The following is a 14,340-nucleotide window of genomic DNA, read 5'->3' as shown; positions in this document are numbered from 1 at the left end:
AGAAACAGGAATGAGATTAGGAAGAAGTATATATAAGCTCAACTTTATCTGAAATATTAATTTCCTTAAAAGAGAATTTGAAGCAAATGTGGTGGTAAAATACTAAGATCTGATAAAGCTGTGTGAAAAGAATGTGGGTTTGTTACAGTATTCTTTACAACTTTCTGAATGCCTAAAATATTTCATAAAGAAATTTTTTAAATCTTGTAGAAGAATAAAGATTCAGAGAATGTTTAGGAGCCACTAGTTTAAAAAAAAAGACTGTAATAGGAAAATACAGTATAAGGCCAATGTTGTATATGTAAACATACCATAGATACATATTCACATACATATACTAAGTGATGAAACTGACACTTTATCTCTGGGATCTTCCTCCCAGAAACCCATAACCCCAGTCTAATTATGAGAAAATCATCAGACAAATTCCAACTGAAAGACATCCTACAAAACACCTGATCAGTACTCTATAAAACTGTCAAGGTCTATAAAACTGTCAAGGTCGGGCTTCCCTGGTGGCGCAGTGGTTGAGAGTCCGCCTGCCGATGCAGGGGACACGGGTTCGTGCCCCGGTCCGAGAAGATCCCACGTGCCGCGGAGCTGCTAGGCCCGTGAGCCATGGTCGCTGAGCCTGCGCGTCCGGAGCCTGTACTCCGCAACGGGAGAGGCCACAACAGTGAGAGGCCCGCGTACCGCAAAAAAACAAACAAACAAAACAAACAAAAAAAAACCAAACTGTCAAGGTCATCAAAAACAAGGAAGTCTGAGAAACTGTCACAGTCAAGAGGAGTCTAAGGAGACATGACAACTAAATGTAATGTGCTATCCTGGATGGGATCCTGGAATAGAAAAAGGACTTGAGGTAAAAACTAAGGAAATATGAATAAAGTATGGACTTTAGTTAATAATAATGTATCAATATTATTGATTAATTGTAGCACACAAACCATACTAATGTAAGATGTTAATAAGAGGGCAAATTGGGTGTGGGGTATATGGAAACTTTCTGTACTATCTTCACAAATTTTTTGTACATCTAAAATTAAAAGTTTATTTTTAAAAAGTCAAGTAATTTACCCAAATTCATACAGCTAGTAAATACTCCTTACCCAAAGTTCAGAGACCAAACCAAATGACTTCAAACTTTGAGCTTTTTCCACTACACAAAACCCTTCCAACTTTACTCTCTTGGATTATAGAGGTATTTGTATGACAATCGGAACAAGTTCCATAAGGGAAGAAAAATTGTTTTTTTCTTTTTCTCTTTTTTCATTTTTCCTAGCACACCACTGATGTTCAGTAAAGCCGCTTAAGTTAACTACTCACAGAAAGAAAGTCACAGAGATCTAAAGAATCTGAGACTTTGAGAGAACTTTAACATGTCCAGTCCATCACACAGCCATCAATACCGCTGGCTCCAGAGGGAAGCCCGCCAGGCCCCGGGCTCAGAGCCACTGAGTTCTGCAAGGGTCCTGTGCTGCCATCTACCGGTAGCTCGTAAAGCGTCGACTTCCCCTGCTGTATCTCGGGAACCCGTGGGGCTGGGGGTAGTTGGAGAGAAGATTCAAGCGCTAATTAAATTACAGAATATATGTAACTGTCACATAGTTCAATCGACACTTGTACAAAGCAAAGGCTCTTCTTTTCTCCGGCGATTGCAGGCTCCCATAACTCCGTATTAATACTTAGGCTCATAAATTTACAGACTTCTTGCTGACCTACCTCCACAGGTACAGATCTGACTTGTACTGCCAGTCTCTCAAAATTCAGAATCTCCCGCAAAGCGTAGGCTGCGGAAACTGCTCATCCTCACAGTCTTGAGACCCCGCCAATCAGATTCCCGCATTTTCACAGAATCCTGAGACTCATGGCACTGCTTTGCAAACCCCACAGACCTCCCCCATTAGGGCAAATAAGCGCGCTAACGCAGACGGCTTCACTAAGAGGTTCAAGTTTCGCAGGCAGCTCACACCAGCTCGAAAGCCTAGGAGGGCCCCACTCAGGCTTGGCGCCCGCAGGCTGACGCTTTGGCGCTGGTTCTGGCTCCCTACCTCTGGCCGGATCCGGTCAGCCTAGGCCGCCGACTGCGGGCCGAGGTCCCGCCCCTCTAGACCTGTCATCACAGCAGCCGCACGTGGCCGGGGTGGGACCTCAGGCGACCTGCAACCATCACTTTGTCTCCTCCGCCATCCATTGGGGCTGCCGCAGCCAATCAGAGCCAGCGATTCCGGGCTGGAGAGCCAGCTCCAGGGTGAGGCAAGCGGGAGAAGGGGAGAGGGGGAGGAGAGGCTCCGAGATGGGAGGGGGCTAGCAGGGGAAGGGAGCCTGGCACGGGTTCTGCCAGCCTGGAATCCGAGGGGGCGGGTCCTAGTGAAAGGCGGAGAGACCAAAAGGGGGCGGGGATCAGGGGTGGGACGAGGGACAAGCAGAAATTCAATGGGGAGACGCCGAGAGGAGAAGGGGCGGAGGCCAGGGAGGGGCGGGACCTGGATTACAGGGGAGGAGCCCCAGGATTAAAGAAATTGGGAGAGGGGAGGAGCCAGGGGAAGGTGGGAGGTGGGACAAGGGGGAGGGTGGGTCCCGTCGTTGCGGGGGCGGGGCTCGGACCAAAGGGGCGAGGTTTGCAGGCCGAGGCTGCTGTGTAAATGCCTCAATCCATTACCTCCCCAGGTGCAACGGGACTCACGGAACTACAGGTGTGTGGCGGGGTGCATGTGGAAGAAGGGACAAGGACGGGGGTGCGCTTGGGCAGACTTGAGGAGGTGGGGATCACGTTAGGGAAGGAGAGGATCTAGAGAAATGCTGGGTGGGGGTGGAGTGAAACAGTTGGGGGAGGAGTTGGGGGCTCAGTGTAGGGGCTAGGAGGTGCATTCTCCAGTAGCCCTTGCGCGGGAGGGGCGGGAGTGCTTTGTGAGGTGGGAAGTACAATGTGAGGGGGTCAGGTCGCTATCACAAGTGGAGGGTTCAGACGACACTTGAGGGGGAGGGGATCTGAAGCGCTTTAAGGGAAAGGGCGGGTGTCGTGTGATGGAGACGGGCTGGTGGTCCGGAGTGTGGGAGGGGCTGTGTGGAGGAAGAAGGGATGGGGCTGTGGGCACTGTGTGAGGGGAAGGGGTTGCAGGTCCCATCTGGGGAGGGAAGAACCCCTAGTGCTTTGAGAAAGTCTGGGGGCATTGTAGAGACTCCGGGAAGATGTTTGTGTACTGTGTTTCAGGAATGAGGGTGTTGGAATTAGGGGGGTGAAGAAGCCAGTCTGTGGTGTTCCCGGCTCATCAGCTCCTAACTCCACCTTCAGGCCTGAGCACTCTTAGAGAGGATCCAGGCCCTACTTGCCACTAGGGCTTGTGTGACTCTCTCAGTATTTGGATCTGTCTGGCTGAGACAGGTTTTTTCCCCTTAGCTGGTGTCCCTGGGGACCCTTCCCCTGCTTCGGTTCCTGTTATCCCCCCACTCTAGTTCCTGTTCCTCCTAGAAGCTTGCCTTGGTCCCTGTCTTCCCCCTCCTCCCCCACTTTGCCCTGCCCTTATGCTCTGGGTGTGCTCATTTCCCACTTCCTTCCTCACCCTGGGGCCTGGCCTGGTCCTTGCCTGTCTAGGAGCTGTGCCCTGCCCCAGACTTCGTACTCCGTGGCCAGAGACCTAAGTAACCAGCAGCAAGGCCCAGACCTTGCCCTCACTACTGCAGAGGTCTCTCCCAACAGCCCCCCAAGTGAATGGTAGACACCTTTTTACCACTTGCCGCAAACTGATTTCCCCACACTTTTCCTTCTCCTGGGTAGGGAACCCTAGGCCCCTCGAAAATTCTGGGCTTCTGTGAGAAGGGGAAATGGTGAGAAGTACTGAAAGTCTATGAGGCATGTTTTGAGAGGTGGGCCACTATTGTCGGCTGAACTTGGGAAGGGTTGTGAGGTTCCAGTCTCTGCTGGGGGAGGGAGAGGGAATGGCTCCCCACCCTCCTGGCTTAGAAACTATCAGAACTGAGACTAGGGCCTAGTCCTTGTGGCGGCTCCTCTGGTTCCCTGAGGGGACTTGATGTAGTGCCAGAGCTCTTTTTGCCCCTGGGCAGGCTGGGGGAGGGTGAGAAAGCCCCGTTTTCCACACAGTGGCTGAATGAGTGTGACAGTGTTGCTGAAAGGGGCCCCAAGCCAGTCTCCTCTGGCTGAGAGACTGGCTGGGGAGGGAGGGGGTGCTGAAGCCAGACAAAGCCGTGGGGTAGGGTGGGGTAAAGGAGGGCAGGCTGAAACCTTTGAGGAGGAGCTGATTGCTATGGCAACACAGCTTCCCAGACTGTCTCTCTGAGAGGCGGGCTTAGGGCGGACTCACTCCAGCTTCCTCAAGACTGAGGCATTTGTGTGAGTGGGTGGAGCGTGAAGAGAAAGGGCATCAGTTTGCTGTGCAGAGGCTGGAGTATATAGACTTTCTGCTTCGGTACAGGCAGCAGTGCATTCAGATGCTTGGATCCATCCTCTGAAAATGGATGTGAGTGAACAGCAGCCATTAGAATTATAGCAGTATAAGGTCCGAATTGTAGAGGCCCTCAATGTCTATACAAATGCTCATTTTTACAGATTTGGAAATTAACAAAGAGACTGAGATTTTCTCCAGGTCTCACAGTGAGAGAGCAGGTGTTAGGATCCAGGTCTCCTGATTGCTCTTTACTCAGCCCAGGGCTCATTGTTTCTTTCAGCCAGTGTTTATTGAGCACCTATTATGTGCCAGGCACTGATGCTGATTCTGGGAATACCAGCATGAACAAAATGGACGAAGTTGCTGTTCTCATGGAGCTTCCATTCTAATAGGGGGAGAAATAAATGTGTGTGTGGCTGGGAAGGGAGAGAAAGAGGGGAGAGGGAGGGGGAAGGGGAAAGAGGGAGAAGTGTCAGCTGGTGATAACTGTTATGAAAAAAATAAAGCAGGGTAAGAATTTAAGGCAGCTAGGTAAAGCCTCTTGATTGTACCATGCTGCTTGCTTTCCCAGTACACACTGAGGCCTAGAACATCTTTGATCCTTCCCCCTGAACTTCTGCCCCCTGACTTTTGCAAATAACTAAGGCCTGGACCTATGGTAGTGGCAGTTAGATAGAACAAGGTGGGGTCACCAAGGAATTACTCCTTTCCTACAGTGTTCTTTGTCTACCTGTCTTCCCAGTAAGCTTTTACTAAGGCAAGTGGGCTTTTACATTGGTACTCTGCAATTTTGTTCAGGGTGTTGAAAATTTCCTAAATCCCGTTCCTTAGAATTAGGGAACCAGCAAGGAAGTCAGTCCACGGCAACTGGGTTCTTTTTCAGCGTTTTTCCCCTGGTCTGAGGTAAGGAGAAAGGAGGCTAGAGGAACTGTTACTTGGTTGTCCTTCCTAAGTCTAGGGCACAGGGAGGAAGTAGGGGAGGAGAGCCTCATTTTACTGTCCAGTGACAACCTCAGGGCCCTTAGGGCCCACCACTACAAGCAAGGTAGAAACAAGGACCTTGGGGCTTCTGTGGCTTCTGAACTATAAAAGAATGCACTCCCGCTCTTCTGGAGGCACAGCCAGGGAGCCTGCCCTGGCTGATGCTAATTCTCTAGGGTCTCAGTTTGAGTCTTTCCTCTTTTGGCTCTGGTGTTTGCCTCTTGTTTTGTGGGAGACCTGAGTCTTAGAAACCTCTTAAGCTCCAAACTGTCTGACTTCACAAGTGCAGAGGGAAAGGTAGGCAGGACTGTTTATTTTCTTAGCTTGCCCGTAGATCAGCCCCTCTAAAAAGTGTCTTTTAATGTCTAATCCTTGCAAAGGTTTCCATCCTGGTCATTTAAAGGGTAAGAGAATAAGAATTAGGAATGCTGGTTCTGCTGCCACTTAATTTGGTTGGGTCTGGGCTGGGCTTGGGGCCCAGTGACTCAGGGGGAGGGTGGGGAGTTTCGAGGGAGCTGTGAGTCAGGGGGGTGAGCTCTGTCAGAAGAGTTGGGCATATTTCCCCCTACTCTGGGCAGGAGCCTTCCTATCCCACTTCTTCCCCTGGGTGCTCTGCCTCCTTGAACAGGGGCTGATGAATAGAAAGAGTGCAGAAGGGCTGAAGCAGCCTGATCTCAGAATGGAAGTTTAGAGGCACAAAGGATGATGTCTAGTTCCTGAATTAAAAGGTATCCCTATCTCGGGAGCCCTTGGGGCCCCTCTAATGAAGGCAAAAGAACATCAATATAGAGTAAGAGAGGAACAATACTATTTCTCAGTGGAAAGAGATGAGATCCCACTTCAAGACCTTTTCATCTGCCCTGGCACGAAGGAAGCTTCCTGGGATTCAACAGCCCTCTGGTCTCTGGACCTCTGGTTTGCAAGGCATGGAGAGATGAACGGGAGTGGGGATATTTGGGATCTGGTGTTGAAAGAGCAAGCTGACTTTGGGGATTGTCGAACTTTGCCTGTGAACGCCCTAGGTCGTCCTACTGACCCGCCTCTGAAGAGGAAGGGAGGGGTGAAAAGTGGGAGGCCTACGTCTTTCAAAGGGTTAAAAGGCAGGGCTGAGAGCTGCTTTGGACTCCTGCAACTGAGAGGTTAAGGAGATGGGCGGGGCGACCCTATGTAGGCCGGCCCCCCCCCGTGGACCAATGGGCTTGCGTCTCTTGGAGGGGGCGTGCCTCACGCTTGAGGTCGTGGGGAGGCTGGCCTCCTTTAGGCCAATTAGCATGGTCGCTGCCCATGGGGGGCGGAGTTTGAGGGGGGCGTGGCGGCCGCGGCTGCAGCGGTGGGGGAGTGGGGGCGCTGGGCGGGGCGGGCTGCCCCATCAGCTGGTAGGAAATGGCCTGTGAGTCAGAGGGGCAGCGGAGTCGGCAGTGCGGAGCCCGGGCGCCCGCGGGGAGGGACAGTCGCGGGGAGGGGCGAGGCAGCGGCTTGGGGGCTGCGGGCGCCAGGGCTCGCTAGTGTTGCACACGAAGCTGAACAGAGAAGATCCTAACAGAGCAGGGCTCAGGCTGAGCCACCCTTTGTCTGGGTTGGGGGCCCGTGGTGGGGAGGATCGGGCATTCGAGGGGAGGGACCGGGACGGGACGGAAGGGCCTGGAGCAGCGGCGCCGCGGCGGAGCCAGTCTGGGAACGGGGTGAGTTTGTGCTAGGGGGAAATAGCAAATCTCCGAAGCTCCAGTAGGGAATGGGGCCTGTCCCAGGCTGTGGGGAGGAGGGGGGAGAGAAAGGACCTGGGAGGCTAAGCAGGCGGTGGGGGGGATCGGTCAGAACAAGGAGTCCTGGAGCCGGGGTGCTGGGGTGAGTCTACTGGGCTCATTTTGGAGGAGGTGCTAAGATTTGCTTCCTCTCCACGGAGGGTGGAGGGCTCTAGGCCAGAGAGAGAGGCAAGGGGTTGGTGAGAGGGCAGAGGTTAACCTTTCTACCCACAGTAGTGGTCCATGGGAACAGACCCCGTAGCTAGTGTAGACGTGTGCAGGTACAAAATGTAGAGCAGCGGGCAGCAGTTCCTTCTGAATGGCGTGAAGGTGAAAAGCACATGGAGAGGAATTCTCCTTCCGGCCACCTTCCTTGATCAGCGTAGAAATGGATATCTTTAATACTGAAGGGGAGAGTGAGCCTGGCAGCTCAACACCCACCTACCCCACCTCCCAGGCCTAGCAGGTGTCTGAGGGTACAGACCCCGTGGTATTCTGGGACTTGTTGTTTTTGCTGGCCTTGCTCCCTTGGTATGTTGGGAGCTGTAGTCCTTGCCAGCCACAGCCTGGCACAGATGTTTGACGCCAGCTGCTGCCCACCCCCTGCACAGAGTGAGATTTGGCCTACCCTGCCCCTCCCCTGCCAAGTCCTGCCCCATGAGTCAGCTTGAAGCCATGGTCTAGAGCCAGACTGGCTGGGTGGCAGGAAAGTGAGTCTTAGAGATTTTCATTGACAGGGCAGGAACTGAGAGGGCTCTGGGGTAATGAGCAGGTGCCAGCCATGCTGGGGTCAAGTAGGGCATCATGTCATCACCTGGCTTCCCCAGGGCAAGGGCTCAAGAGGTCAACTGGGATGATGGGATGACTTAGGGGTGGGAGTGCTAAGGAAAAGGCCCTTCCTGAATCTGTATAGCATGGGTAGAGGAAAGGAGGGAAGAGATTAGTACAGGTCGTACCCTCTGACAATGCTGCCATTGGCGTTCTGCCCTTTCCAGACGCCCCACCCACCACAGGGAACCAGAATTTTCTTAGGGCTTCCAGTTCTAATGAGAACTTGGTGAAATAGGATAGTGTAGGATAGTGCAGTGATGGGAACTTGGTGTAGGAGAGTTTTCCAGTCCCTGGATGCAAAGCTCCCCTTTCTCCCTGCGTCCCACCCCCATCTTTAATTTATTTTATTTATTTATTTTTGGCGGCGCTGGGTCTTCATTGCTGCACGTGGGCTTTCTCTAGTTGCGTCGAGCGGAGGCTCGGGCTTCTCATTGCAGTGGCTTCTCTTGTTGCGGAGCACAGGCTCTAGGCATGTGGGCTTTGGTAGTTGTGGCACACGGGCTTAGTAGTTGTGGCTCGCGGACTCTAGAGCGCAGGCTCAGTAGTTGTGGCGCACGGGCTTAGTTGCTCCGTGGCATGTGGAATCTTCCCGGACCAGGGCATGAACCTGTGTCCCTCGCATTGGTGGGCAGATTCTTAACCACTGTGCCACCAGGGAAGCCCCCCACCCCCATCTTTGTTGTTGCTGATTTTCCCTATACAGTTAATCTCCCTGCTTCTCTCATATTCTGCGAGTTTTTCTCTGCACTGTCAGGACTGCTGCCCAGATCTCTGGGACTTGCATTTTACTCTTTTGAGCCCTGCTATGTGCTTACCCCTGTGCTTGGAGTTGGGCAGAGGAGTGAAGTACAAACCTATCCTCAAGAACCCTATGGTCAGTCTACGAGATGTCTTACCCGTAGGAGCAAACAAAGCTGTCAGTGGGTTACAGGAGATAATGGTACTGCTATAGGTGAGGTCTCAGAAGAGACAGACATTTATGGTCCAGGGTGGCCGTAGTAGGCTTTATGGAGAGGATGGCATTTGGCCTAGCCAAGGAAGGTTAAGACTCCGGTAGGCATAAGGGGACATTCCTTGGATGAGAAAGGGTTTTGTGGATAGCAGGCAGCACAGGCTACTGACCAAAGGATAAGCTTGATCCTGGGGGCAATGTTTTCTCCCATGAAGGAAGATGGCCTTCAACTGGACATCCCCTCACCCAATATGGACTCCTGAGGGTGGACTAGTCAGTGAAGACCATCTTGTACCCTGACAGAAAAGCAGTGGTTTTGGTTTTTGGGTGTTGGATGTGTTGGGGAGGAGTGGCGAGGTACTCCTGCTCTCTGACTGTCACTGTCTTATCACTAGTTTGCAGGGCCTAGGTAGGGGGAGGGGTAGGCCCTGGAAAGTGCCTTCTAGCAGTGCTTCCTCCCCCACCCTGCCCCCTCTAGACTTGTTTTTGGTTAGATTTGTTGCTTCCTGTTAAAGGGACAGACTTCTGGGGCCAATTGGGAGTTTAATGCTGAAGGGCCCACTTTGAGCTGACCTGAAGTTTGTACTTCTAAGGAGCGCTGTTGGGGATGTAAGTTTCTGTAAGACTTCTGCCCTTAGGGTTATGGGATGGCACTTGTCCCTTTAGAGATAGGTATGTGGGAAGGAGTTGTGCAACTCAGTGGCCTTGACTAGGAGAGTTGAATTCTTGCTTTGGCCACCTCTCAGTTGGCATGGTCTCTTGGATCTTGGGGTATCTCATCCCCCCTCTCATTCAGGGCAGGAGTCCCCTAGCTGGTGGCCCTGATAAGTAGTTATCCTGCCTCAACTTACTTGTCACATCCTTATTACAATGAGCTAAGACCTGCCTCTCTGTGACTCCTTGTGTAGCCCAGTTCTGCCCTCTGGGCCCTGGATCCCAAGACTGCCCCTTCTGTTTCTGAAGGGCTCCTCATACTGGAGGAGGATGTCCTGGCGTATACTCTGTTAGCTGACAGTTGGAGAGCAGCCTTACTGCTGGCTCCAGAGATCCTGGCTTATGTCTGTTTTTCTCTCCTCAGGGTCCAGCTGAGCCTAGGAGCTGCACGGAATGGTGGCAGTCACCTCGCCAGTGCAGCAGGCATGGACCAGACTGCCAGCTAGGAGAGCAAGGCATCAGTCAGGAAGAGGGAACACACAGCTAGGCTTAAGGCCTCTTTATCGGGGTGAGTGCCAAGGAGAGGGAGGAGGAGCAGGTACAGTTAGAAACCTGAGCTAAATGTGTCACCTTCTCAGAAGTTCTGCGAGTGGCCTTTATATTCCATTAGTCCATCTGAAGGTATTAGATTGGGACACCTTCGCCCCCAGGAACCTCACAAGCTCACCTCTTCAGTCCAGGGGAGGATCTGAAATTCACCTGGGAGGGAGATGATTCACTGATTGCCCTGACCATCTTTTCTTCTCTTCTCTTGCACAGATGTCCCCAGGCCCCCCAGCCCAGGCCCAGCATAAAGGCTCTGGGGGGGGTCCCCCCTGACCCAAGGGGGGGCTTCATGCGCCACGTGCAGGCGGAGCCGTCTCCATCCTCAGAGCCAGAGGCTGGCCCTTCACAGCCTGCAGTCAGGCAGGGGGCCCTCCAGGGTGGCCTGCTCATGGGCTACAGCCCGGCGGGGGGGGCAACATCCCCCGGGGTCTACCAGGTATCCATCTTTTCCCCTCCAGCTGGTGCCTCCGAGCCTCATAGGGCCCTGAAACGGCCAGCCCCACCCACTGAGGGTCCCCGGGAGCTGAAGAGAGGCCCTGGGCTGGGGGCCAAAGAGGGAGTACCCCCTGAAGAACCACCTAGTCTGGGGCTATTGGGCCCAGAGGGACTGGGGCTGGGACTGGGCGTGGCCAGCCAACATTTCTGCCATCATGGCCTCTGTGTTGTGGAACAGGGAGGTAGCTCCACCTCACCTTGGACTTCAGGGGCCCGGAGTCCCCCCTGGCCCCCATCAAATGCTTCCTGCAGTACTTTGCACACCAGAGACTGGGCTTCCCCACATCCTGGGGGACAGGGGTCCCTGGGGGAGTCCCCAGGGCCAGCCCCTCCAGGCCAGCTGCACACACTTGACACTGATTTGCACAGTCTTGCACAAATAGGGGGTAAGAGCCTAGTGGCTGGCGTGGGCAATGGGGGCAGCCCCTGGCCTAGGGAGTCCCCTGGCACTGCCAATGGGCACAGCCCCGAGCACACACCCCCTGGCCCTGGACCTCCAGGCCCCTGTCCCACCAAGCGAAGGCTGCTTCCAGCTGGAGAAGCCCCGGATGTCAGCTCTGAGGATGAAGGGCCAGCCCCTCGGAGGCGCCGGGGAACCCTGGGCCACCCTCCTGCTGCCAACAGTTCTGATGCCAAAGCCACACCCTTCTGGAGCCACCTGCTGCCTGGGCCCAAGGAGCCTGTGCTGGTAAGCCAGGAGAGGACGTGGTCTGCTCTTAAGTGGACATCTGTGTGAGGAAAGGTGATGGGCTTGGGAGGATGTTCCTATGAGAGCTTGTGATGAGCCCCTGCTCCAAACATACCTGGCCTCCACCCAATCTCTGTCCCTAATCTTTCCTCTCCATAGGACCCAACAGACTGCAGTCCCATGGGGCGGAGGCTGAAAGGTGCCTGTCGCCTGAAGCTGTAAGTGACCAGCTTCTCCCTCTGCCCCTCCCTGAAAATGGGGCAGATGTCTGTAATTCTTTTTCCAGCCCCAAGGTGGGGGACCTCAGGGAAGGAGCCCTAGGTAGTAGCAAATTGTGGGGCCCAAGGACAGTAGCAAGCGTAGCAGAATACCTCAAGCCAACCCACTTGTGTGTCCCCTCCCCTACCAGGAGCTCCCTTCGAAGCCTCCGGAAGAGGCCAGGCCTGCTGAGCACCCCCAGTGCCTCCCCTGTTCCTACCCCCGCCATCAGCCGTACCCTGTTGGGCAACTTTGAGGTAGTTCCCCTTGGGTTCCTTGATTGGTGGATCTCGCGGGAAGGGATGGTGGTGTGTGTGGCTTGGATGGGTAAGGAAAACAGCTAGCATCTGTCTCACAATATGTTTTCCCACCCCATCCCCAGGAATCATTGCTGCGAGGACGCTTTGCACCATCTGGCCACATTGAGGGCTTCACAGCAGAGATTGGAGCTAGTGGATCCTACTGCCCTCAGCATGTCACGCTGCCTGTCACTGTCACCTTCTTTGATGTTTCTGAGCAAAATGCCCCGGCTCCCTTCCTGGTATGACCTGACCTAAACCCAAAGTTAGCTCATGAGGGGCATGAGGGGTTGGGGGCAGGGGGTATTCTTTTTTTTTTTTTTAACTGACAAAGCAAAAGACTTTATTGGGAAGGGCACCCTGGGCAGAGACCAGCAGAGTTAGGGAACCCAGGAGAACTGCTCTGGAAGTATTCTTTAGATGTTCTCGCCTAAGAGTCAGAGCCAGGTGGGGAGAACTCTAGTGTAGGGCAGGGGCCAGGTCCCAGAATGAGAGATTGTGGAGATGGGTGAGTGTTCAGGGATCTCCCAGACCCTACTTTGTCTGATGGCTCCATGGCCTTCCCAGGGCGTCGTGGACCTGAACCCCCTGGGGAGGAAGGGTTACAGCGTGCCCAAGGTGGGCACCATCCAAGTGGTGAGTTTTCCCTGAGGGGGAGTGGGAGTGGGGACAGGAAAACATCCCCTAGACCCTACCAACCTTGCCCTTCCTGTCCCCAGACCTTATTTAACCCCAACCAGACTGTGGTGAAGATGTTCCTCGTGACCTTTGACTTCTCGGACATGCCTGCTGCCCACATGACCTTCCTGCGTCATCGCCTCTTTTTGGTGCCTGTGGGTGAGGAGGGAAATGCTAGCCCCACCCGCTGCCTCCTCTGCTACTTGTTGCACCTCAGGTGAGGACAGGGCCCTGGATATCCTTTCCACAACCCAGGCATGTCCTCCCTGAATAGCATCTCTCCTTGCTTGTCTACAGTCTGGGGTCTTACTTTGATCACCCTGTCCTCCCCCAGGTTCCGGAGCTCCCGCTCAGGCCGCTTAAGCCTGCATGGAGACATCCGCCTGCTTTTTTCCCGCCGGAGCCTGGAACTGGACACAGGGCTCCCCTACGAACTGCAGGCTGTGACTGAGGCCCCTCACAATCCACGTTATTCACCTTTGCCCTGATTGTCAGTGCCCTGAACCCATGTGGGCCAAGGACCTGCCCATCCTGCTCCATCCTGGACAGAGCAAACACGTGGAGAGGTGCGAGAGACCCTTCAGGCTTGAATTAAAGCCCTCACCACGCTCATGCCCAAACTGATTATTTGGGTGTTTAAAGCTTCTGATCTTACCACACTCTGCCCTACTCTGGGTACTCCACGTGCCTGCCCCCTCCCTTGGATTTCCCAGGCCAGCTGCGGTAGTGGGGAGGAACTGGAGCTACCCTGAGGTTGTCCTAAGTTCCCAGGCAAGTCATGCCAGCGTTGCCTCCCTGTCCTGGGCAGGGGCCACTTATTATTTTATTTATTTTAATTTATAATTTATTCAAATTGGATTGCCTTGGTAACGTCCCAAACCTGATAATTGGCATTGCCCCTCCTCCTTTCCCACTCTCAGATATTGCTCCAACCTCAGGAGTTGAAGAGGCTGATATGGGGGCTGTAGGAGAACTGCTCTCCCTCAGCTGAGAGCAGAGAAGTATTCCGGAAGGACTGAGTCACCAGCCAAAGACTCAGCTTCCCCTGTCCTTCCTTATTCCTTTCACTTCCCCGACCCTCTCACCTCTCTCTGAAGGCCAACTTGTGTGTGTGTGTGTGTGTCTGTGTACGTGTATGTGTGTGAGAGAGAGCACGCGTGCAGGCACACACACACAGGTGTCAACCACACCTCATCTAGGACTTCAGACTCTGGTTGTCCCTCTCCTTCTGCCTGTGTCTCCTTGCTTTGGGGTCCTGACTGAGGAAGGTGTTCAGGGGACAGAGTCAGGGCCAAGGACTGGGGTGCCTCCTCTCACCTGGCCAGACTCTGACCCACCTACCTCAGTTGGGGTGAGGGGCACTCCTCAAACTCAGTCATGTAGTTATCAACTACCCCATTCCCCACTCTAGACTCTGACCTAGCCTTAGCCCTGATACCTGGGGCTGGGCTGAGGGGAACAAGCATTTGCTAAAACTTGAAAAAAAAAAACAGGAAAAAATTGTACCTGGTACTTTTTTAAAAAAAAAAAGAAAGAAAGAATAAATTCTTGTTTGAAACTTGAACTAAGCCTTCCTTTTTCTGTTCGGGAGAGCATGGGGATGGGGATGGAGAGCCTAACTAGAGCTGGGACTCTGCCCTTTCCCCAGGAAAAAGGCCTGAGGCAGGGAAGTCTTAGGGGAGGCCCCATGATTCTTAGGGTCTGGTCTTGCCCCTTTCACATAATGGGGTGGTGTGGTGGGGAAGGTTCT

The 14,340-nt window shown here is 53.6% G+C and overlaps 1 protein-coding gene across 1 annotated transcript; it reads left to right on the top strand.

Moving 5' to 3' along the window:
* Nucleotides 1–2,640: 2,640 nt before the first annotated feature.
* On the top strand, nucleotides 2,641–13,742 carry ATOSB (atos homolog B). Its single transcript, XM_065879450.1, has 9 exons — nucleotides 2,641–2,696; nucleotides 9,991–10,134; nucleotides 10,386–11,355; nucleotides 11,515–11,573; nucleotides 11,765–11,870; nucleotides 11,996–12,154; nucleotides 12,480–12,548; nucleotides 12,632–12,807; nucleotides 12,925–13,742. Exons 3-9 carry the CDS (start codon nucleotides 10,462–10,464, stop codon nucleotides 13,076–13,078), a joined length of 1,617 nt encoding a protein of 538 aa, XP_065735522.1. The 5' UTR covers nucleotides 2,641–2,696; nucleotides 9,991–10,134; nucleotides 10,386–10,461; the 3' UTR covers nucleotides 13,079–13,742.
* Nucleotides 13,743–14,340: the final 598 nt, after the last annotated feature.

Source organism: Phocoena phocoena, chromosome 6, assembly GCF_963924675.1.
Source record: "Phocoena phocoena chromosome 6, mPhoPho1.1, whole genome shotgun sequence".
Classification (NCBI taxonomy): Eukaryota; Metazoa; Chordata; class Mammalia; order Artiodactyla; family Phocoenidae; genus Phocoena; species Phocoena phocoena.
Note: the sequence above shows the minus strand (reverse complement) of the source record. Positions and strands in the feature narration are given on the sequence as shown.